General features: G+C 32.4%; 3 protein-coding genes across 14 annotated transcripts; 2 read left to right on the top strand and 1 right to left on the bottom strand.

Annotated features, from left to right (window-relative positions):
* The first annotated feature begins 1,019 nt into the window (after positions 1-1,019).
* LOC111025861 (uncharacterized) lies at positions 1,020-9,332 on the top strand. Of its 5 annotated transcripts, none has more exons than XM_022303744.2 (12): positions 1,020-1,227; positions 1,612-1,791; positions 1,944-2,285; positions 2,361-2,511; positions 3,187-3,527; positions 3,601-3,751; positions 4,054-4,388; positions 4,459-4,597; positions 5,992-6,317; positions 6,393-6,543; positions 7,449-7,786; positions 8,530-9,332. In XM_022303744.2, the coding sequence occupies exons 2-12, from the start codon at positions 1,780-1,782 to the stop codon at positions 9,034-9,036; spliced, it is 2,793 nt and encodes a 930-aa protein (XP_022159436.1). In that variant the 5' UTR covers positions 1,020-1,227; positions 1,612-1,779; the 3' UTR covers positions 9,037-9,332. The 5 variants fall into 5 exon arrangements, with proteins under 5 accessions (XP_022159436.1, XP_022159438.1, XP_022159437.1 ...); XM_022303746.2 differs by having other exon boundaries at positions 1,612-1,867; XM_022303745.2 differs by having other exon boundaries at positions 1,020-1,356.
* A 2,022-nt stretch (positions 9,333-11,354) lies between these two features.
* Positions 11,355-13,391, bottom strand: LOC111004504 (Tetratricopeptide repeat (TPR)-like superfamily protein). Its single transcript, XM_022275552.2, has 2 exons — positions 12,897-13,391; positions 11,355-12,731 (listed from the first exon to the last, which is right to left on the bottom strand). The coding sequence occupies exons 1-2, from the start codon at positions 13,249-13,251 to the stop codon at positions 11,860-11,862; spliced, it is 1,227 nt and encodes a 408-aa protein (XP_022131244.1). The 5' UTR covers positions 13,252-13,391; the 3' UTR covers positions 11,355-11,859.
* Positions 13,392-13,598: 207 nt separating this feature from the next.
* Positions 13,599-22,378, top strand: LOC111023606 (ATP binding microtubule motor family protein). Of its 8 annotated transcripts, XM_088125880.1 has the most exons (17): positions 13,599-14,101; positions 14,322-14,372; positions 14,486-14,630; positions 14,706-14,808; positions 15,025-15,068; positions 15,634-15,663; positions 15,740-15,862; positions 15,961-15,986; positions 16,112-16,193; positions 16,540-16,581; positions 16,665-16,698; positions 16,817-16,892; positions 16,967-17,186; positions 17,705-17,796; positions 18,231-18,342; positions 18,645-18,824; positions 22,094-22,378. In XM_088125880.1, exons 3-17 carry the CDS (start codon positions 14,517-14,519, stop codon positions 22,256-22,258), a joined length of 1,443 nt encoding a protein of 480 aa, XP_087982006.1. In that variant the 5' UTR covers positions 13,599-14,101; positions 14,322-14,372; positions 14,486-14,516; the 3' UTR covers positions 22,259-22,378. The 8 variants fall into 8 exon arrangements, with proteins under 8 accessions (XP_087982006.1, XP_087982008.1, XP_087982007.1 ...); XM_022301084.2 differs by lacking the exon at positions 13,599-14,101 and having other exon boundaries at positions 14,153-14,372; XM_088125882.1 differs by lacking the exons at positions 14,322-14,372; positions 15,025-15,068.
* Positions 22,379-25,064: the final 2,686 nt, after the last annotated feature.

The raw sequence follows: 25,064 nt of genomic DNA, 5'->3' as shown, positions 1-25,064 counted from the left end.
AAATATTAGTTAGATTATAAAATATTATCTATATTGTATATGAAATTAATCATGTATAATTTTATTGGAGTGATCCTCGAATTTGAAAATCTTCAACCATGGCATAACAAACGTGTACTATAATCTTCTTCTTTGGTGATAACTAACTATAACACTTGTAAAAACTATTTTCCTTTCAAACCTTGATTTTTCCTTCAAAACAAAAAATCTAAAAAACTTTCGACAGATAGTACTCCATCTTCTAGAGAAACACTTAATTTTCTTCTATTATTCTTCAATTTACATATAAGAAAATTAGTTAATTACCACGTGTAAATACAGGATTATTTACTGTTTATTATTATTATTATTATTATTATTATTTTAACACAGCAAATGGACGTGGGCATTGGTTATTCCTTAACAGTGTAGTAACATAGAAAATAAATTAAATGTAAATTTTGTTCAAATATTGAAAATTAACGCTCTATAACGTCTACCATAAATTGTTTACATATAAAAATGAATCTCTATCTTTTCAGGCTTCCACCATCACTTTTTCACTATTGATATTTATAATTGATTTTACGATAGTGACAATTTCAATCATATCTGCAAAAAAAAAAAAAAAAAACTTATTGAATTAATAAAATCATAGATTATCACAATATATTTTAAATGTAAAACAAAAAACACATGTCTTGTTTCATTCAACAAAATGTATTTGTATTGTTGAAATCAATGAAATTACGAGTCAATTTATTTGTTGAAATCATTTATTAAACTCTCGACGTTTTCCTTACTCCACTTGTTAGTCACTGGGATCAAATTCTCATATGTCTCATTCATTATTACAACCTTACTTTTTTTTATTTAAAAAACCATAACCTATACGTAAATTCTCATTTAGATCTCCGATTATTTTTATTAACAATCATTATTTATTCAAGTAAACTATATATATACTAAATACAATTTTACAGTACAATATATTAATTACATTCCCATATTATCAAAACGAGCATAAACAATAGACTCAAACCTTGTCAGTTAGACGCCGATTCTACCAACAAAAATTACATTCACACCATCCCCACGTGCCAGAACTGCACCGGATGCTTCTCCATCTCTACCATTCCGGAGGCTCCGCTCGTGGCGGCTCCACCGTCGGAAATCGTCGGAGACTTCGATTATTCTCCTTCTCCAACTTTCATCTCCCTTCTCGCCCTCTCCGATTCAGACGCTCCTGTAAATCGCTTTCTGTTTATAGCAAAATCATAAGATTTCGCCCGTTCTTCTGTGCATTTACTGAGAAATTGTTGGAAATAAATGTTTTATTGACTTCATTGCCAATGCCCGTCCACTGTTATTATCTAGGTTTGGTGATTCTGAGCTTTAATTTTCACCTTTGTGCTTCTAACTTGTAAGTGAACTTGAAAAGAAATGAGAATTCTGCTGTTCTTTTTGTAGTTCTTTTCCCCTTTCCTCTTGGGTTCTGTTTGTAGTTGTGATTTTGTTTGACCTTTGCTCAATTTAGTTTTCTGGTTTTCTCATGCTTGAAGTAAGCAAGCAAGTAATCGTTATTAGCACAAGAGTACTCTCTCAACGAACTCTGTCCTTTGAAATTTTCAGGTACACGAAGCAGAATATCAACTATTATGCAGCATTTACTTCTTATTGTCTGATTTTTGGCAATTTATCGTTCGATGGCTTGTATTGTTTGTGCATTCATAATTATTTTTTGAAGATTGGGTAGGATCCTTGGTTATGCCACGGCTACTGCTGACATTATAGTAACCGATGCCTCAGTTGGTACCGACTATGATCCTGATGTAGTTTCAAATTCATTCAAGTCATTTCTAAGAATGATGCATTGATTACTAAATTGGTACTTGATCACTTTTGAAGATATTTATGTTTGAAGGGAAAAGCTAGGATTCTGATTTTTATTTTATTTTTTTCAGGTTGAAAATATGACTAGTCAAACCAATTTCAGCAGTGATCGCCTGAGGACAAATTGGACACCAGCAATGGAGCAATATTTTATCGATCTTATGTTAGATCAAGTGCATAAAGGCAACAGGATGGGTCATACATTCAACAAACAAGCTTGGAATGACATGCTGATGATGTTCAATGCTAAATTTGGGTCTCTATATGACATTAATATCTTGAAAAGTCGTTACACTAATTTGTGGAAGCAATTCAATGACATAAGGAATCTCCTTGAGCATGAAGGATTTTCTTGGGATAATGCTAGACAAATGGTCATCGCAGAGAATAATATTTGGGACAGCTTTATCAGGGTGAGTAATGTTTAGACTGACACTTCTCTTATCTTCATTATAGATGTGAAATTGAACGATACTATTTATTTACAGGCCCATCCAGATGTTCAGTCATACAGGAACAGGTCTCTGATAAATTTCAATGATTTGTGTTTGATATATGCACATACTACTGCTGATGGGAGGTATAGTATTTCGAGCAATGACTTGGATTTTGATGACGACATGATGGGATTATGTATAGGTGTGTTTCTGTGTATCTAAGAGACCTACGGTATTGTGCAATTTTTGTTGGAATATGAAGTATTGCTTGTTGGATTTAAATCACATATGGAGCCTGCTTTTCTAAGCAAATATCTATGGTAGTGTTGAGTCTGAGGAGGATGGATTACAAAAGAAAGGGAGAAAAGTTTTTAGTAATGTTTTTATTACTTAGGTGTCAATGCGGAGATAGACAAATCTCTGCTACCTGGAAATTAGGCAGAAACATAAAAGATCTCCAAAAAAGATTTTGTTCAGACAACACATCAAGGGTGGATATGTGAAAGTTTGAAACACATTTCCTGTCTTGGCCTATTTTCAGAGTCAAGCATCACTTCCTGCAGTCTGCACTGTTATGCAGGATGAATATAAGTATGTTTTTGTGAATGTGATATAGTCCAGCATTTCCTAGGGAGAAAATGGGCACAAGATGTTTTAACTGATGGATCTTGGGAATTTCCCTCACCCCTTTCTAGATTTCAGAACTATTACTATGGTGCACTGAGTTGCTAAGATGCAGTAGGACCCACTTGTGTTGTGTCATATTTATTTCCTCTTGTTATCAAGGCAGGATTTTCATCCTTAACTTTGCAATGCGTGTATGTCTAGAGAACCATCATATCTCGGTGAATTGAAGTCATTAACATTACTGCTGTAGGTGTTGGCATGAATGACCTTGCCCCTGTGAATAAAGAGAGTTCAAGAACAGACTGGACTCTTGCTATGGATCAGTACTTTGTGAAACTTATGACGGATCAAGTGAGAAAAGGCAGCAGGATAAATGGTACTTTCAAGAAGCAAGGATGGAGAGATATGATCATTCTCTTTAATGCTGAATTCGGCTATCAACATAGGAAAAGTTTCTTAAAACATCGTCATGGGAAATTGAAAACATACTATACTGATTTAAGGATTCTACTTGAGACCAGAGGCTTTTCATGGGATGAGAAACAACAAATGGTGGTAGCCGATGATGGTGTTTGGGATGATTATATCAAGGTATATAGTTGTCTTTGAATTTGTACTCATAAATCAATTATATCATATTTTATATCTATTACTGCCAATGTAGGCAAATCCAGATGCCTATGCATACAGGAAAAGGACCCTGCTAAATTTTCTAGATTTGTGTTTGATCTATGATGATACAATGAGCAATGGGCATTGTAATCATATGCAGCAATTGGATGATTTTGAATGTGGCATCTTACCTCAAGATACTGGTAAGATTTACATAATGCCCTGTTGGAATTCATTTTTATTTCAAAATGAATACTTTCAAACTTGTAATTCTTATTTTTGAAAAAAATTCAAATTATGTAAGAGTTAGCCAGAAAAAAATGAATTGATTGTGCACCCACTGGTCTGATATATCTATGACAGCTGCTGCTAGAATTATTTTGGTGCTTATTGAATGATGAAATATTATTGAAAGTAGGGCTAAGTTCTGGTTTTATGCCATCTTTTTAAATTAGTTATATAGATTAGTCATCATCTCTAAATTGTTTAAATATCTTGCTTGTAGAGGGAGAAGACATCCAATGCCATGCTGACAGTGATTCTTCAAGCATGCACTGGTCTCTTGAAATGGATGGTTATTTTATTGATCTTATGCTAGACGTTGTGCGTAAAGTGAAGAATATTGATTACAGTGATGATCTAGTGTGGACCAACATGATTGCCTCGTTCAAAGAAAAATTTGGACTGCTATTTAACCAAGATTCTTTTAGGAGGCATTCCAAAAGTTTGGAGAAGAAATACTATGATTTGAAAAATATTCTCAAGCAGAGAGGATTTTGGTGGGATGAAAGACGACATTCAGTATTTGCATACAATGACACTTGGGCTGCATATATTAAGGTATCACTTTTACTTTTCTGCCTCTAGTACTTCAATTCCAATTGGTACTGTCTAACCCTTATAACTGTAGGAACACCCACATGCAAAATCATACAGAACTGGTCCAATACCTAGCTATAATGATCTGTGCTTGATTTATGGAAATTCAGTTCCTGATGGAGGGCAGTGGCCAAACCAATTAGATCAGGAAATCGCTGGTGATGGCAAGGGTGAGTTCTTTCCCTTTGTAACTCTATGAACTCAAACTGTTTTGTAGGATTAAATACTTGCATCAATTTTTATTAGTCCTCTCATATGTAGGCCTGTTTATTCATTTTGTTTAATAAGTTCTGATCTGTAGGAAATGCAAACTCAAATTTCCTTTTGCTTTCAAAGGAAACAATATTTTTCATTGTCATAATTTACAAAATTATAAATCTCTAGGAGCAAGGTTTTAAATGTCGATGTCGATGTCCAATGAAAATGTCGAGGCCTCAATTTCATGGAAATGTTGATGTTGAAAGTTATGGAAAAGTTATAAAAATAAAAAATTCATAAAAGATATTTAAATTAACAAATAAGTATTTCACTCCTTCTAAATAAGTTAAAAATGATTAATATTAATATTATGTCTATATTAGTGATATTTTGTTGATATTTTTTTATCGACTTTTTTGCAATGGTATAGAAACGTCGATTTATTCCTCACGTCAATGGCAAATCTATGATATATGGTAATATCGATAGAAATGTCGACATGTTGACAGATATTTAATATCTTGCCTTGGAGTTTACAAAAAAGGAAAAAAAAGACTAAAATTAAACTTTATTATATTAGGGAATAATTAGTACAGGAATTTGAGAGAGCACCAATTAGAATAATGAATCTTTGCTGATTCGAGAACTTTTTCCAAAGCCCTTTCCTTCTCGTTAAACAAGTTCAATCCAAAGATTCCATACAATTGCCACTGCATATTCTTCCAAAGAATTTTAGCTTGCCTTTTGATTAATGTGGAGTGTCCACGTGGTAAATGTCTATTCTCCTTGGTGAATGTAGCAAACATCCAACTACAATTAAAAATGATTCGAAGAGCCTTCCAAAATCTCGAAGATCTTTTCATTTTGTTTTTGGTGGGGAAGGGGGGAGGTGGTATGGGAACGCATAGCAAATAGTCCAAAGTAAGGGTTTCGTTTGATTTTGTCATTGTCTGGTGAAAAAATAAAATTTTTTTAGTTTAATGAACATGAGTTTGAGTAATCTATGTTTCAATTGTAAAATAATGAGATATAGAAACTTGAGTTTGTATAACTTTTATTTGATTGTGGGTTTTAGAACTTGTAAAAGTTAGTATATACTATAAAATGGTAGGAACTAAATATGCGAGAGATTGTGGTTTGTATCTTTGAACAATTTTGTTCCTTTTCATATATCAATGAAAAGTTTGTATCTTGTTCAAAAAAGTATATAATATAAAATGGTAGGAACTAAATATGCGAGAGATATCACAGTCCTCTTTAATCTCCTCCAATTGTCTACTGCCGATTTATTTGTTAAAATATAGAATTTTATCTTGTTAACTTAGAGGACTTCACCTTACATATTATTTGTTTTCAATTTTTAAAGGTTCCAGAACTAGTAATAGCTATCACTGGAAATCTGATTGGACACCACAAATGGACAGGTGCTTTATTGATCTAATGTTATATCAAGTTCGCACTGGAAATATGGTTGATCAAAATTTTTCCAAACTAGCTTGGAATAATATGGTTTCCAAGTTCAGTGCAGAGTTTGGGCCTCAGCATGATGTAGATGTCTTAAAAAGTCGGTTTTTTAATCTTAGGAAAAGATTCCATGATATGAAATTCCTACTTAATCAGAATGGCTTTGTCTGGGATGAATTATTACAGATGATAATTGCTGAAGATGACCTCTGGGACGCATACATTGAGGTACTTATTTAATTAAAATTTTTAAGTTCGTTAAAGTTTTCTTCTTGAAGTAGGCTTATACCTAGATTTTTGTAGGAATATCCAGATGCAAGATCATACAAGAATAGGGCTCTTCCAAATTTCAATGATCTCTTCTTGGTATTTGGAAACGACAACACTACAAATCATCAACATTATTTATTTGACGCTGTGGATGCCGATGACAGTTACCCGGAAGTAAATATTGGTCTCTCTCTTTCCAGCTTATTTGTTGTAAAGAAAAGATTTGAATAATTATTATCACCTATTACTTCCCTTCAGGACATGGGCGGTTCTTAAATCCAAGTCAATTCATGCCGCATACTTTACATTTTAGTTTATGCAAGCAAATTGCTGGTTGGCTCAAAATTGTATGTTCATTATTAGCACTCGTTAGAGATTAAAATAGACAAATATTATGCTATAATTTTATTTTTTAAATTGCTGCAAGCGTCAAGTGACTGGTTTCACTCTCCTTGAGGAAAAACAAGTTTAGCTTATTTTTTTATTATAGGAAACCTACTTTAGCATGTACCACTACCAGCTCAGTTACTCAGTAATGGTGTTTACTGCAGTTAGTGAGGCAGAAGAACACTTATACTGCTTGATTTTTATGTGGTTTTTGGGGTTGTTGGTCGTGGTCTGATATTTGCTTTTTGTTCCATATCTATTTTTTGTAGGCTATTTAGGTTGATTATATTTGCTGATCAGTACTGGGGTAACTTTGATTAGTGAATTAATCAGTAATCACGTTGTGGATGGATGACTTAATATGAGACAGAAGTTTGTTTGACGGGTCGGTGGGGGACTTCGAATGTTATAAAAGGAAAAAAAATCACTCTTTCGCTTATTACTTGGGCTGCCTTCCATCTGTATTTTATTTTCTCTAACCACTGACTATAATTTAGTGGTGTTTCGGCAATCTAGTTCCTGTCACTGTTTCCTTCAATTGTCTGTTTATGGAACAAGATATAAGGGCATTATTAGAATGGCTTAGCTTTGGTTATTTTGGGTCTCAAGTTGCTATAACAGCCTCTTATAATTTTCATGTCATTTCCATCTGGGAAAACAACCTCTAATATTGCCCTTATTGATTTTTTCTTCTTCTTGTAGATGAAGCGGAGGAGCAATTCTTTTCTGATAGTTATCAGGGAATAATTGACTGGACGAACCAGATGGACAATTATTATGTTGACCTAATGCTAGAGCAAGTTTGTAGCGGGAACAAGACAGGTTCTACGTTCACAGATCATGCTTGGGCTTCGATGGTTGCATCATTCAACAAGACATTTGGACTCGCCTGTGACAAAGATCTCCTCGAAAGTCGCTACTTAAGCTTGATGAACGAATATAACGATGTCCGACACATGGTTGATCATAAAAATGTGACCAGAGGTGGAATTCACCAATCAATGGCAACCGATGGCGAAGTCTGCGAAACGCGTATTAAGGTGCCTGTCTATTTACCTGTCCCTCTTATGATTAATGGCTTTCCTGAACGTTTGAGTGATGGATTGATCATAGCATCAAACTGAGGTTTTTCAGCTGGACAGGTTTTACATTTCCCCGAAGTTGAAAATATGTTGATATCCTCAGTGTAAAGTCAATTGTGTTATGTTGGGGTGCAGTTTTCCTATACTCCGTTTGATTATCATTTTGTTTTTATTCTCTGTTTTTGAAAATCAAGCTTATAAACACTACTTCTATATATGTATTTCTTTTATTTTGTTGTCTATGTTTTAAGAGGTTTTCAAAATCTAAAGCTCCCAAAGGACAGTCCGGCAAGGGCGTGAGGCATTGTGGTATCGCCTATCATGAGGTCTTGTGTTTAAAACCTTTTGGTGAGCTTAATACCAAAAATCCTTAATGTTTCTTAAGTCCGAACCTTGTGGTGGGCGTGGGTGTCCCTATTATAGGGGGGCAAAAAGTTAAAGAGCTATTGATTACGAGTTATCCAAAAGAAGTTTTTAAAATCTAAGTCAAAATTTGAAAACTAAAACAAGTAGTTTCTAAAACTTACTTTTGTTTTTGAATTTGGTTAAAAGATCAAATACGTTTTAAAGAAAGGTGAAAAACATACCAAATAAATTAGAAAGAAACCAGTGTAGCTTTTAAAAACAAAAGCTTAAAAACGAAATTATTATCAAACAGAGCTTTAAATATTTCCAACTCACTTCATTCTTTATTTCTGCAGGAGCTTGCAGGTGATAACGTGTGCAGAGACAGGATCTTTGATAGGTACGAAGATTTGTGCTTGATATATGATGACGAGTTTCAAGATGAAAGATTAGGTAGTTTTGGTGTAAAAGTAAAGGTTGAAGACGGTACTCGGAAAATTTGTAGAAGTGATTCATTTACAGAATATAAACCCCATGAAAGGGAATGTGAAATATCTTACCAGAGAAAGAGGCTAGAATCTGCCACCCCATCAACTTCTGGTAGCAACAAAAAGATTAGGATAATCAAGGAAGAAATACAGGAAGTAGGCAGTAATAAGGCAAGTTTGGTGAAAAATGTGGTCAATAGAGCAGATTACTCAATAGAAAATCTTGTTTCTGCACTCCAAAGTGTTCCATACATGGATGATGAGTTATTTCTGGAAGCTTGTAAACTTTTAGAAGATGAGAGGAAGGCCAAGATGTTCGTCACCATGGATGTTGCGACACGAAACAAGTGGTTATCAAAAAAGCTTTGCGGATAGCGTCCTCCCATGGCCATGGCTTTCTGGTAATCTCTCAAATCAAAATTTGTAAACTTTTAGAAGATGAGAGGAAGGCCAAGATGTTCGTTGCCATGGATGTCGCGACACGAAACAAGTGGTTATCAAAAAAGCTTTGCGGATAGCGTCCTCCCATGGCTTTCTGGTAAGCTCTCAAATCAAAATTTTATACTTGAAACTATATTGAAATGTAGATTCAACTCTCTGTGATTCAAGGTTTTACACTATTTGCTATAGAAATCTTGCCCATGAAGGCAAGAACGGTAGAATTTATTGTCCTTGAGATGAGAGTTTATTCCTAAGAAATGACTTGTAAAAGGTGAGGGAAATATCTAAATTAGATTTAATTGCATTAACTTAAATAAGTAAATTATCTAATATAAATATTTTAATTAATTTAAATATATATTTTAAAAAAATTATATTTAGTATTATTTTCCATTAATTATTTTAAAGACAATTTCAAATATTTATATTAGTTTTAATGAATTGATCCATTATTAAATATATTATAGTAAATAATATAAATTGAAATTAAGTTTAAAGAATTCAATAATTTATTAATAGTATTTCAATATTTTATATTCAACTAATTGAAATGAATAAAACTTAAAACAAATACGGATATTGACATATTCAAGAACATATTATGCCAATTATTTAAATCTTAGATATTTAAACTCCATGATATTTGATTTTTAAGACATTACATTGTTTGAATAGCTAGCTCACCCTCTTTTAGATGGAAAAGATTGTAAACTATGTGCAAAATATGAAAAAATCGAATAATTGGAATAAGGTTTTATTTTTTCCTAATTTATATGAGTGAAAATGACTTTTTATTTTATTTTATATGCCTACAATTCAAAAGGCATGATTAAATAAAGAGATGGTAACATAATCTTACAAAATAAAACTCATAATTTCTTCCCTATATGAAAAATAGATAAACATTTATTTCAAGTACTAGTTTGAGATTTAAACATCGGGGTGTCGGGGTGTGTGTGTATATATATATATATATATATATATATATATATATATATAATCATAATATATGAACTACTTGGGAAGAGCCAACTTAAATACTACTATGGTTAAATATAATCATAATCATAGATGTAAAAAGGATTTTTAACCTAACCATATAACTATGAACTACTTGGGAAGAGCCAACTTAAATACTACTATGGTTATAATTGTGAACATAGGACATTCCTTTCCTATACATGGGATTGCAATGTAAGGATTTTAGTGAAATAATTTTGAGATTGATGAATATAAGTTATTAAATTGAAAATATAATTAAAAAATTTAATATCATTTTGGGGTCATTAAAAATAGATCTATTATTCGAGATGAGTATAATTCAACAGATGAGATATTATCCACATTTTCAAATATCAGATGTTCGAATAAAAAAAATTCCTATTTAAAAGTCATTATCATCGATTTCGATGTACTATCTTATTTAGTTGTAAAATATAAATAGATTAAATTTCCTATTTAAAAGTCACTATCATCAATGTACTATCTTATTTAATCGTAGAATATAAAATAGATTGAATCTATAATCAAATATTTATTTAAGATAAATATTTTGGCTTAGGGTTTTTCTTTCTTAACTCGAAATCGACATCTCCTTAGCTGTCCCTTGGGCGCGGACAATTCTATTATCACATGGACGAACAAAGAACATATTGAAACTTTCATAATAGGACTAAATGAAAACTAAACTGAAAACTCAAGGAAAAAAAAAAAAAACTCTTTTTCAATGATATATGATGATTAAAAATGGTAAATTACAATCTAATTGGGACATAACTAACGTGATTCAAACAATTTCCATGACTTTCATATTTTTGTTTTAAAAAATTTGCATCTCCTATCCACATTTTCATTAAATCGAAACCTCCACACTTCATCTTGGATATACTTTGAAAAATGAAAAGAAAAAAGAGCAAACAAAAATAATTCTTCCTACAATAAGAGAATACATCATCATTGATAAGTTGAGCTCACAACAAGATATGCCTTGCCTGCATTAAGATTTCAAACTTGTCGTCTGACGCTTGCAGGGGGAGAGTTTCGAGTTTCCCGATAGGTCGATGTACAATCGACAGGTGAATGCTTTACCAAATTCGTGTATATATATTTATCGAACGGGTGATTGTTGATTGATATACACATGATTTGATCCCTTAACATTAGCCATACTTGAGCAGAGTTGTTGATTGCACCCATACGATGAAAGAACGCAAACACTATCAGAACAATAACATATTGCATAAACATATCCATAACTTTAATTACTGCACATCACCACCTTTATTCAAAGTTAAAATGCTCTTTCCTACAAAATATACAAAGCCTAAGATTTTTAGCTTCTTAACTTTCCTTGTCCACTGACTTTTATAAGATATAGCTGATAATTACAAAACAATATCAGAGAAACTAATGCCCACAACAAAAGGTGTTAAATCTAACAGTACTCAATCCCTCTAAAAGTTCTATCATTCCTCTTAAACCAAATACCCCACCGGATAGCAAAGAAAAAAAAGGATGCCTCAGAACTTTTTCCTTATCTCAAACAGAGGATTCAAAAGAAAATCCACCATCATAGAACATCAATCTCTTGCGCGCCGAATATCTCACAAACAACTCAAAAGCCTAGAGCTAAATAGCACTAAAAGCAGGCGAAGCCATACTCGAGCTTTGCTATCCATCATTCCTCCCACGTTGGTCTGTATTTCAACACAGAAGAAACCAAAAATGATGTTGTTTTCCATATTTTTCATTGCAGATTCAGTGCGAGGAAATCAACTCATTTATATGGCTGCCTATTTCACCATCTGGGCCGCAAGCATCCATAACTAAAATTTTCCAAGTCTCAGCATCCACCTTCATTTGTCTCTTTTCCATCTCCTCCAACACAAAGCAAGCATAATCACTGTTTTCCCCTTTCAATAGGCCAACAACTAAACAAACAAAAGTTTGCAAACGAGGACAATGCCCGCTCATTAACATTGCATTCAAAACCTTCATAGCCCCATCAAAGTCCCCTTCATTACAAAATCCATCAACCATCATCCTATACGTTGCTGCATTCGGATTGCAGCCTCCTACTCGCATCTTAATCAAAATCTTATAAGCATCCCCCACCCTCCCTTCCTTGCACAGGTAATTCACAAGAATATTGTAAGTCACAACATCGGCCCTCAACCGTCTCTTCTTCATCTCATTAATCAAAGATTCCGCCTCGTCAATGTTCCCCATCTTTCCAAGATGCGTCATTAAAACGCCATAGTTCAGGGGCTGCGGTTTACAACCATGAAACTCCATATCAAACATCAACTTCTTGGCTTCCTTGTATTTACCTACGAAGCACAAACCTTCCATCAACAATGCATAAGTAACAGCATTTGGATGATGCCCTTTCTGATTCATGTTATCAAACAAACTCAATGCTGTGTCCATTTCACCCTTCCTACACAAAACCCCCAAAAAGCTGTTATATGTAACCACACTAGGCTGCACCCTTCTCTCAAGCATTTCATCAAACAGGTTACAGGCATTTTCCCACCCACCCTTCTTGATCCAACCCTTAATCATTATATTATACGACACCGAATTAGGACGGAAGCCCATTTCATGAGCCTGCTGGAAGGTCTCACATGCTTCAGAAAAATGGCCACAATCAACAAGTGTATTAAGCAAAACATTAAAGGACTGTAGAGATCGAAAGCAATTAAACGAAGGCATTCGATGGAAGAGCTCAACAGCTTTCGAAACCAAATGGGCTTTCCCATAATGTTGAATCAAAGCAACAAAAAGGGTCTCACCGCAGCGAATGTTCCTGTCCTGTAGATGGCCGAGAATCGCGTCGATGGCTTCAAATCTTCGAGAGCGTGCGAGCTTGTAGACGAGAGAAGAGTAGGAAGGATAGTGGTGTTTGAAGCCCCTTTCATGGTAATCCTCGAAGAGAGACAGTGCCTCAGTTGGGTCCTTTAATCCCTTGACATCGGCGACAAAAGGAATGGGTTCGCGATCGCGATCCCGAAGCTTTTGGGAGAATTTTAGAGGTGGTTTTTTATGGTATTTGTTGGGTGTGAGAGTGGAAAGCGAGTGGGAATGTATTGAACAGATGTTTGTGTGGAAGATAAGTAATCTCGATCCCTTGATCAATTTCTGTATCATCGAATCAGCGAACCCGGATATCAAGTTTGAAATCCAGTTTTGACCCAATTTATGTATCTCGAATCACAAATAGCAGATTGCATTATATAGACATCATGGTCAAGAATATAAAGCACATACCTCCAAGTCTTTTGAAGTACAAGTCTCGTTAAGTTTTGCTCGCTCTCTCGAACCTTTTGAAGCTTATCTCAAGTTCTTTCCAACCACATTCCAACTCTTCAATTCTCCAAGGCTAATCGACCTCTCCATTTGTAAACGTGTCAACCCCTCCATTTGTTTCTAGGATCCCGACACAAAACTTGGCGTTCTACTCTTAGCCTCGATGACTTCGCAATTTATTGACCATTGATCTTTTACGTTTAAGATGACGTATCAACCTCCGACCATTTACACTTGAGACCACTATACTTACCCATTCACTTTACTATAGGATTCCAAAACTCACGCCGAAATCGTACAACATGCTTTCTAAATCTTTCTATATCGTAATCTCATGCATTATGCTTTATTCAACTCACAACAATTTTAGCATGCTATATGCACCAAATAATACATCTCTCGCAACAATTCAGCATGATTTGTATTTGTACACAGGTTTAATTATTCACACATTATGCTTTCAAATCTCCACTTTTTTTTTCTTATTTTTTTTAATTTTATTTTTAGAAAATTCAAATATCCACTTGTTAAATAATAATGCGAAAAGCATCTCTCTAACTTCAATTCGTGGTTCCCGCCAAACAAACGAAAGATCAGACGTTCGCTCCAATGGTCTCTTGCTACTCGCTCTCCTCTCTACTATTTCTTGTTTGTTTCCCGAGAAAATTCCCAGAGACGTACGAAGGAGCCGGTAATAACTCTTCTCAATTACTCCAAATCATCGCATTCTAATAGCCAATTTACTAATGATTCAAAATAGTTAACTCCATTTTCTACCAAACGGAACTTCGTGCTTCATAAATTTTACTCCAACCTACTCTATCTCTAGATGCATATAGTTCTTCACTTTTTTTTCTCCTTATCTTCAATGAATTCCATAATGCATTACGAATCTACGAATTCCTCTGCAGTCTGTTCGGTTGCTTGAAATCGCGTCAAACATAAAGATTCGGGAAATCGAGGCTCGCATCTTCGATTTGGATGCGCTTTTCATATATTTGCTTGATCAGATTGAAAAAACTGTGAGTTTCGAAGGTTAATTTTCTGAAGCAAAACTGTATTGTATTTGTGGCAGGTTCGATTACTTATTCTGTACGGTTCGGAAGATGTCGAACATAACTGTTTGCGCTCGATTCCGGCCTTTAAGTTCGAAAGAGAGACGAGATCATGGAGATGCAGTGTGCATTCAATGTGTGGACTCTGAGACGTTCGTTTTTAAGGTCTTCTTCTACTACAAAATATTGTCTTCTTATTGGTTTGACTTGCTTGGATAATGTAAACTATGTCTGTTGTAGGACGAGAAGGCTGAGGAATTTTCATTTAGCTTCGATAAGGTGTTCTACGAGAAATCTGAGCAAGCTGACGTCTACCGATTTCTTGCTCAGCCAATTGTCCGAGGTATACCGTAATCTTCGATGCACGACTTCAATGCGGTGGTTTCTTTATGAATGTTAGGGTTCTTGTGGATAAATGATTTCTCTTTAATAAAGTATTGAATATCTGATATAAGCTTTCTCAGATGTTGAAAAAGTGGACATGAATCTTTGTTACGTTACTTTACATATAGCAGTGGAGGTTTCTACCTCTCATGTTGTGCTTTAATATATGTCACAGATGCTCTGAATGCTGTTAATGGGACAATTATCACCTTTGGACAGGTGAGAGACATGTTTCTTGTCAAGAATCTGTTTGAGACAAAATTCCTTGTGCTAAACTTAAATTTGAACTTCTGTTTGCATTCTGCAAAATTTAACTACTAGGAAATGTAGTACAGTATAGAATGATCTGAACTATTTTCCTGCTTGCGTACATCCATATCTGTACATGGAATAATTACACATATTATTTATCTTCTGAAAGGCAGGATTTTGATGTTTTAATTGTTATTTGCAAATCATTATACTTCAAGCTTATTTCATGAAAGAAATACTAGTTGGAAGGAAAGTAAAAAATATAAAAATCTTTGAATTAATTTCTAGCATGCCTCTTGCAGCATAAATCTCGACAGTCTTCTGGCTTAATATATACTATTAAAATGTAAGTGATTAGTTAAAGAGAAATTTCCAAGTAATTTTTAATGTTGAGTCATAATTAAGCTCGAGTTTCTGCGAACCATATCCTATTTTTTTCTTAATTGTTATAGCATTCTCTTTGGATGTGAAAATGAGTTAGTGATTCGACTTCGATCCTATTTTCAACTTCTCTTTTTTACTTCCATGACAGACTGGAGCTGGAAAGACATATAGTATGGAGGTATGAGAGAATATTTAGAAAGGGTCGTCAACTTGTTAAACTCAATAGTCATATTTTCTAGTGGTTCTCAAAGCAGGGGCCTGGCATACTAGAATGTGATGTAGCAGAGAAGGGTTTACTTCCAAGAGTGGTAGAAGGAATTTTTGAATGCACTAAATGTTCTGATGAAATGAGCAAGTACTCAATCAAGTTGTCTATGGTATTGTTGGGCCTATCATTATGTATATAGCAGCCAATTAACTACCAATTTACATGGTTGATTATTTAACAATACGTGTTCCATTTTGGCACTTTCAGGTTGAGATCTACATGGAGAAAGTGAGGTATAAAAATCTCTCCTAGTAGGATCTTTCCTTGATCGATATGACAGAAGCAAAAGAAAAGAGACTATAAATGCTATATAGGATTTTTGCAGCCAAGATCTTCCTAAAAACTGATGTATTTTCAGGGATCTTTTTGATTTATCAAGGGACAACGTACAAATCAAGGAGAGTAAATCACATGGGATAATGTTAAATGGAGTGATTGAGGCGAGCACTATCTTCATATCAAGTTTATTAAGCACAATTGCGCAAGTTTTCATTGATACCATACTTGTTAAGTTCTCCACTTCACGTACGCAAATGCATGAAAATATGTACAAATCACGATTTTCTTTACTGAGGTTGCAAAGAAAATAATAAACAGTTCATGATGAGTATTTCTTTGAACTTAAAAGGTATACAACTCGTTTTTGTATCAACTATCAGCAGAATCGTTTAAATTCTGTGCTGCAGCATCTAAGTTGCTTATTATTTTGGTCTCACTGTAAATTTAATTTATTATGTTGTTATTTACTTTTATTTCTTAGCGCATTTTAGTTATCTCACGTTACAGATGCCCATAAAGGACCCTCCAGAAGCATTGCTTACCCTATCTGTAAGATGAGAATGAATCGTTCTTTTAGTTTTGTTACTAATATAGTTCAGTGTTTAATTTCTAATGCTAACTGTCCATTGTAGAAAGGAATCGCCAACAGAGCAGTAGGAGAGACCCGTATCCAGCTATTTTTCTTGTCATGATTTTTTGTTCCTCAACTTCCAAGAACATTTTAGTTCCCATATTCTTAAAAGTTTTCATGGTCAAATCTCGGTTTTCATCTGAAAATGGACAGAAATGAACATTGCCAGTAGTAGAAGTCACTGTATTTACATATTCACTATCCAGCAAGAATCAACCAAGGATAAGAGGTAATCTTTTTGACCCATTCCATTGTCAAGTTCTGAAAGGAGTAATCCATGCTGAATTTCAATTGCTTGGATAGGGTAAGAATTGGAAAATTGAATCTAGTGGACTTAGCTGGGTCTGAGAAAGTGGAGAAAACTGGTGCTGAGGGGAGAGTTCTTGAAGAAGCCAAGACCATCAACAAATCGCTTTCAGCTCTCGGGAATGTGATAAATGCGCTAACATGTGGATCAACAGGCAGAGGAAACCACATTCCATATCGCGATTCTAAGTTGACACGGATTCTACAGGATGCGCTTGTTGGTTACCTCTCTACTTTCGACCCTACCATACATTAAGAACCATGCGCATGCGAGACATTCATACGACATGATACGGACATGGTGACATGTCATTTTCTAAAAATCTAGGACACGGACACAGACACAAAAAAGACATGTTTATTAAAATATACCACTTTTATAGTATATATCATTTTTATACCAAATGAAACTCAAAGTCAATAAACTTATGCTTTTTTATACTTAAAAAATGAGTTTGATGTATTTTCCTCTCAAAATTTATTATTTTGTACTATATTACTATTTATGTCTATTTTTTTATGGTTAACAAGTCATTCATACTTAGTGTTTGACATGTGCCTAACAAGTATCGAATCCATATTCACTTTGTACGACTAATGTATAACACACTTCTATTGAGCTAGTACTCGATAAGTGTTGAAGTGTCTAACATGGACACGTTACCTAAATTGATGTGTCTGTGCTTCTTATGTTACATGCTTAAATTTAGTAATTTTTTCCTCCTCACGTTTCAGGGAGGGAACTCACGTACTGCTTTGTTGTGTTGCTGCTCACCCAGTCCTTCAAATTCATCTGAAAGTCTCTCAACCCTTCGCTTTGGTGCAAGGTATGTCTTAGCAATCTGTTTCCGAAATGCTTGGTTGACAGAAAACGAAAATCGTGTGGCCATTGGCAAGTAAAAATTCTTGAAATTTATCCTAATGCCAATGATATCTCAAGTAACTTCTTGATGGCCAAGAAAAAGTGATTCTGTTAACCATGAAACTGTTGTCTGTGTTAGAAACTGATTATTAGAATTAGGTTAATTTGTATTTAAGTTATTGATTTTCTTTTAAGAATACCTGTTTTTACTTATTTTTTTCGTAATTTCGTTACATTTTATATCTACATGATGCAAGTATTCAATAAAGTCCTATCAGCTTTCTCGTTATCTCTCAATTTCCCTAAATTCAGAGTCTGAAGCTTAAAATTCTGAGCTGATATCTTTCACCTAAGATCCATATAACCTTCTGCTTTTCTCCGTTTTGGCCAATGTATCAGGGCAAAGCATATCAAGGCTTCTCCTCGTGTTGCAAATGAGGATAAATGTGTCAAAGAGCTCGAAATTTTCACTCCAATTAAAAGTGAATTGCGCGAGAAACTTCTTAATGAGGTCAGAATATGATAGAAACACCATTTCTGTTACTGATATTTAGAAGGTATTAGGGAGAATTAGAGAGATAGTATCTCTTCCACAGTCTTAGACAAAATGGCAAAAAGATACTCCTCTACCTCACTATTCAGGCCACTACGAAATACCCACACTGCCCTTTTATCCGTACAACGGTCCCACCTTTCTAACGGTTTTCTTTTCCTAGAGTATACTTTCTTCACCGGAGGCCTATCAGAATCTTGCAATGAATGATTTCATTAGCATTTCATTTTGGTTTCTCATGTAGTCTCCATTTGGTATAGTTGCAGGAGAGTTTGGATTTTGAGCAAGTTCAAATGCTTGAGGAGTTGCTTATACAAGAGGGAATTCTTTTTGATCCTTGCTCCATCGAAGAATCGGAATCAGCCTACGAAGATGTTACTTCACAAACCGTTTCTTCGTTGCAGAAAGCCGTGGAAGAACTCTCGACCATCATTGGACAGGTACGTCAAAATCGTCGAACCCTTTGGAAGTAAACTTCTCGTCTAAGAATAAACATAGTCGGTCCTTCAATGAATAGCTTTCAGGAGAATGGAATGAAATAACAAAAGCACAAAATATGATGATAATAAAGCTATAATAATGATAAATAATAGGTTAAATTATAAGTTAGCTTCCTAAAACTTTCAAATTCTCTTTATTTAGTGCCCGTACTTTTAGAAACTTTTTAACAAATTCCTAAACTTTGGTTGTTTATATTTGATTCCTGTATTTAAAAATAGGCTTTTTAAACTTTCATAATTATACTATTTAGTTTATATATTTTAAAAGATTTCTAAACTTTCAAAACTGTGTCTATCTTATTTGTGTATTTTAAAGTCATGGAACTTTTAGTTTTGTATTTAATAAATCTCTATCATTAACTCTATAAGTTTAATGCTTATATATCATGTTAACTTATTGTTTAAGGATTACATGAAATGAACTCGCCACATGATACTTAAATAGTATAGAGGTAAACTTTTTAGATGAGTGTTAAACGAACCAACGAAGTACATATATTAGATCCAAAATTTGAAGCATGAGAACCTATTAGGAACTTTTTAGATCAGGGGTTAAATAGATATAAATTTGAAAAAATAGATATAAATTTGAAAGTTTAAAGATTGATCTATTAGAAAATTTTCAAAATACATAGACTATATTTTTGAGTTTAGGGACTAAAACTTGCCATTTGAACAAAATGATAGGATTGATATCTTAGCCTCTTGTTTTTCATCCTTGGTTGATATCCTTCTCAAAGTAGAAGGATGCAAACCTGGGCTACTACTTAGGCTTGTATGGTCTTTTTGCTTCTCATTTTTTGCTTCTTTGTAATACATATTTCTTGTTTCTTTTTTTAGTTTTAGTTTTCTTATCATTGAAAAATATTAAAATAGGTTTGGCAATCACCTCTTCTTTTTATTTATCATTATTTTTTTAATAAATAATTTCTATTTTGATTTTAAAAATTAAAGTTTTACTTTGAAACATAATTTTTAAAATTGTTCGATTCAAATTTTTAAGTTTTTTTTTTTTCTTTTGGTGCAATTTAAGTCAATCAGGATACAATAACACATTTTTTACTATTTTTGTTAAATTACAAAGAATTTTAAAAAGTGTCTGATAGCTTAAACTTTCAGTTTTGTGTCTAATAAATTCATAAATTTTAGAATTGTCATGTAGATTCCTCGACTTCTTATTCGACATTTAAAAAAATTACATGGTTACATTAGAGGCAAGATCAAATTTCGTATCTACTAGGACTTTGACTTTTCTTTTTTGTATCTCGTAGGTTTGTAATTACTTTACAAATATCCAATATCAGGGTCTTATTGAAAATTGAGGGACTTATTAAACATTTTTTTTAAAGTTTAGGGACTTGGACAAAATTAAAAGTTTAGAGACTTATTAGACATATATTTTTTTAAGTTGAGAGGCATGTTAGACACAAAATTGAAACTTCAATGACCTATTAGAAAAAAATTAAAACTTCAAGGATCTATTAAACACATTTGAAAGTTTTGGAAATGTGACTAAAGTCCCACACCAACTGGTTTGAAAGTTTTGGAAATGTGACTAAAGTCCCACACCAACTGGTTAGCGGAAAGATCATGGGTATACAAGTAAAGGACAACATTTTCATTGACATGAAGCATTTTGGATGAAACTAAAAACAAAGCAGTTATGCTTGTAGTGAACAATATCATACTATTTTGGAGATATTTAGGGTAGAGATAGTTTAGGAAATAACTTATAATTTTCTAATACTTATATACAATTTTAGAAATACTTCTTGAAAACGAGAAACAAAAAACAAGGAACAATAGTTACTAAAAGTCTGTTTGTTAATCTTCTCGTTTCTTGTTTCTCGTTTTCAATTTATTTTTAAAAAAACCTAAGCGTTTTGTAATTAAGTATGTTTCTTATTTCTCCTTTGGGAACATATTCTAAAAATTGTATAGAAAATTTGAAAACAACCCAAGCAAGTTTCTTATTTTTGTTCCTATTTCCAAATTGTTCTAAAACATAAATAAAAAGATCGTATTATTATATTTGAATTCATGAGTGTTGAGATCATGCATTTTTATTAAAAAATGAGAAAAAAAATAGAAATAAGGAGAACATTGCGAAACAAAATTGTTTTACGTTTTTTAAAGAAGATGAGCCAAATGACTCCTTATATTCTAATTTATTGAATGATTTTTCCTAGTTTGAGCTGTTTACTCAAACTTCCCTTTTTTCTGTTGATAATTTGGTAGTTTTGGAAATTTAGTAATGCGAAAACAATATATATATATATATATATATATATTTTTTTTAATGGAGAAGTTCATCCTTTAAGAGACAAATTAAACAAACCGTAATATAATTATTAATTATTAATTTACTATTTTTATATAGATTTAGATGTACGAAAAAGAGTTTGAAAGCACAAGCATAAAGAGGAACATATACAAAATTTAAAGTCAAATTTGTACTAAATATATGCAGAGACAAATTAGGGATGATGAGATTTAATGACAAACGATTATTTTTATCATAAAAAAATAATTAAGTACATGAAACAAAACAAAAATTCTCTTGGGGAATCTCCCAATTTATCTTAATGCCTCCAAAACAGAAAATGATGCAATGAACAAATTACATGTTTTCAAATTTTGCTTGATTGAGAAATTCGATAAGTAATTAAAAACTAATATTGAAGGTCTAGATTTTAATGATTTTATTTTGGACTTGTCTAATTTAATTACAGTTGTATAAAAATCAACTTTTTTTCTTTTTACCTCATTGTCACATTGCTAAATTATCCCATTTTGTCATTTGAACAATGTTGTCAGTGTGAGATTCAAATTTCTACCCTCATGCGGTTAGAATTTATTTTTATAATTGAGTTGTTTTTTCTTAGGTATGATATATGTTATATTTCTTATGTTGTTTATCTATTTTCCTGCAACATTCTTTGCTTTTTTTGTTTTTTTTTCCTTACAATATACTTAACTTTCACAAAGAAAAAAAAATCTTACTCACATTTGAATTGTAATATCTAAAGGAGATAAAAAACCAAAATCATTATTTTAGTTCAACGATTGTAAAGGAGATCGAACCATCAATATTTGGAATGATGTTAAATGTCTTATCTAATGAATGGTCTGAATTATGCTCGAATCGATAAAACCATGTTTTATAAGCATATAATTCTCAAATTGTAAGGTGGCTCGACTTATTGCAGCTTAAGAAAGAGAATGAGGCTCTGAAGGCAAGAGTATCAGCTGAAGAACTCCATCAAGAGCCCATCCCAAAGTTCAGCTTACTGGTTAGTATATCATCCAATCTGTGTTCTTTTAGGGACTGGCTCAAGTCTCTTTTCCTTTTCTCTACCAACCACTATAATTAGTTGTTGAATAAATTAGCGCAGCACCCCTCTGATACCACTTGTTGAATGAATTAACAAAAGGAAATAGACAATCACTTGAAGAAAGAAACTTTTATTTAGAAAATATCTCACACTTTCTAACTTTTCTATCTTTCTTCAATGACTTCACTTGGTTCACTCTCATCACTCAATTCACTTGATTCACATGGACATCTCTCCTATTTATAAGAGAAAAATTTTTGGAGTCCAAGCAAGAAGAACTTTCTAGGCTCCTCTCAAAGTTTACATATTCTAGATCTTTCTTTATCTATTCTTATTCAAAAGATTTCTCTAGAATCTTTTGGAACTTAAGGGAAATCTAAGATATTTCTAGATTATTTTCTTGAGATATTTATTTACAATCTTCAAGAACAATCTAGAAAGACTAACTATTACCCAGAAGAGAAATGTGTAGAAACTTCCAAGAAGCTTCTAGATAGTTAGTGTTGTATTTCAACATTAGTTTCACATTTCATACCAAAATTTTCTACTTTCTACTACCCTCCAAAATTAGAGTTATAAAATAACAATTTTTTAGTTCAAACTTTTATACCAAAATTTGTCTTAAGCTTGTCTTTTCAAAAGACGGTTCAAAATGTGAATGGTGAACTCGTCTCTTAGAAGTGTGAATTTGCCCTTCTGTAGTATTTTTCATACAATGAAATCAAACATGATTTGAAGACAAATTTATGGCAGTTTTCACTTCTTTTGGCTTCATTCTTTGTATTGGAGATGTCAAGATATCAAAATGAATTTGAAGACTTTCAATTGACAATAGTTGATCCAAAACTTTAGGTCCGAGCTTAATTTGTATAAATATTATTATTATTTTTTTTGAAGAATTGGATAAATATTATTGATATACATATATGTTTGCAAGTTACATGTTTATCCTTAAACTTTCAAATTTGTGTCTAATAAATTCTAAACTTTGTCTAATTTTATCTATTATGTTTGTTTTTTTGGAAAGTGTACTAAGTTTTTGAACGATAAAAATAGTCTCATATATTAGGGATATATTATAAAAAAAAATTAAAAATTCTCATGGTACAAACATAAAGTCAATTGGGGATACAAACAGTTGAATCAAAATAAGATTATAAAGAATTAGAGGGTTCATACGTTCTTATTATTATTTTTTGACAAATTTTTATAAATAAAAAAGTAGTTTAGTACTTATTTATTTATTATTATTATTAGTAATTTTTAGTTTTTTCCCTCTCATTTTCAATTTAAATAATAATGAAAATTTTAATCAATAAATAAATTTCAAAAATGAAATATTTTAAATCATTGCCTTCTTTATAATATTTATTATGTATTTTATAAATATAAAAACACATATTTATGTTTTTGAAAAGTTAGCAACATGAAAAAAGATTCCAACTTTATTGTTTCTAAATTTTGTAGGATATTTTACGAATATTCCTCAAAAATGAAAAATTAGAGAATCAAATATTTATATTTAAAAATCTAGAAACAACCCACAACAAAACGTTCCGAAAAATCAATGTTTGAATACTATTTTACTCAAGGTTTAAAAATAGAGGGATCAAAATCAGTGATTCAAAAAATTAAAATGAACCATAATTAAGAGTAAACAGATGAAAATAAATATTTTGAATGTAGAGAGACCAAAATAAATTAAAGTCAAAAGTACAAGAACCAAAATATTATTTAAATTAAAAATCAATTTTTACCAATTTTATCTTTTTAGCACAGCCTGTGAGGATGGGGATTGAAACTCGTAGACAGACGACTTAACTACTTAAATTGATAGCAGTTAAGTTATGCCTTAGTCCGATAGCCTATACAATATAAAAGAGGGGATAAACGTTAATCTTCAATTATTTTTATGTCAATTTCAATCATATTTGGGACCCAAAAGGCAAGAGATTAATAGCATAGAGAATAGGCATGAGTGATGAGGGACACAAAATAATTGTTCCCTCTAGGTTCCTGTCTCTCAAAGTCTATATTCTATACATAGCTTGCGTTTTTTTCCCTTAAATTTTGATTTTTTCAAATTCTTAATCTTGTTTTATAATTTTATAATTCTATTATTCTAAAAGCAAGCCATGTGCCTTTTGTAAGTTTGTTTCAAGTTCAAAGTAACCATTGCCCCTGATAATAATAATGACTTATTGGGTAATAATAAATTAATTAGCAAGTGAATCAAATCTTGTAAATCTTAATTTAAAGAGAGAAAAAGAAAACACCAAGGGAAATTTCTCCACCACACACATTTTTTTATTAATGAATTTTCCATGGAAGCAAACAAAACAGGAAAAGTGTAATTGAATATTTCATGACAATTTGTAATAAAATAAAATAAAAGAAGAATCAATTAGAACCACAAGTTTGATGCATTTGCTTCCAAATGGGAAATAAAAAATGGATAGTTTTATTTCTCTAAATATCTATATATCAATCAAAATAATTTTAAATATATTATTTTCAAAAATTACAAATATTGAATTTAAGTCGTTGGTTGTTGTTGGACTCTTTTTTGCCTTTTAACTATAAATATGGTGACGGAGATGTTTTTATCAGGAGAAAGATCACTTTTTACCTTAAACTCGGTAAAGTGTATAATTTTCATAACAATTATATCTCAAATTTTGATAATTGTTACAATTTATACCATAAACTTTAAAAAGTATTGTAATTTTTACATTCATGTAAGTTTTTGTTCGAGGAACGGCTAAAAAAAGTATTCTCATGCACACACGAATTCATATATTTATATGAGACGAAATTGATAAGGTTAAGATAAATACGATATTAA

Source organism: Momordica charantia (genome assembly GCF_013281855.1).
Source record: "Momordica charantia cultivar OHB3-1 chromosome 6 unlocalized genomic scaffold, Mcharantia_2.0 BLBB01000006.1, whole genome shotgun sequence".
In the NCBI taxonomy this organism is placed as follows: Eukaryota; Viridiplantae; Streptophyta; class Magnoliopsida; order Cucurbitales; family Cucurbitaceae; genus Momordica; species Momordica charantia.
The sequence above is the reverse complement of the archived record's forward strand: the minus strand, read 5'-3'. Positions and strand labels throughout refer to the sequence as shown.

What these genes read in the sequence shown, in the direction of transcription:
- LOC111025861 (XM_022303744.2), top strand. An exon ending in CATCTTACCTCAAGATACTG is followed by an intron (nt 3,752 to 4,053) that starts GTAAGATTTACA and finishes TCTTGCTTGTAG; the next exon opens with AGGGAGAAGACATCCAATGC. An exon ending in TCTGCGAAACGCGTATTAAG is followed by an intron (nt 7,787 to 8,529) that starts GTGCCTGTCTAT and finishes TTATTTCTGCAG; the next exon opens with GAGCTTGCAGGTGATAACGT.
- LOC111004504 (XM_022275552.2), bottom strand. Translation starts at nt 13,251, where the DNA reads ATGATACAGAAATTGATCAAGGGATCGAGATTACTTATCTTCCACACA. An exon ending in GGACAGGAACATTCGCTGCG is followed by an intron (nt 12,732 to 12,896) that starts GTGAGACCCTTT and finishes ATTTTTCTGAAG; the next exon opens with CATGTGAGACCTTCCAGCAG.
- LOC111023606 (XM_088125880.1), top strand. Translation starts at nt 14,517, where the DNA reads ATGTCGAACATAACTGTTTGCGCTCGATTCCGGCCTTTAAGTTCGAAA. An exon ending in CAATTATCACCTTTGGACAG is followed by an intron (nt 15,069 to 15,633) that starts GTGAGAGACATG and finishes CTTCCATGACAG; the next exon opens with ACTGGAGCTGGAAAGACATA. An exon ending in AAGCATTGCTTACCCTATCT is followed by an intron (nt 16,582 to 16,664) that starts GTAAGATGAGAA and finishes TGTCCATTGTAG; the next exon opens with AAAGGAATCGCCAACAGAGC.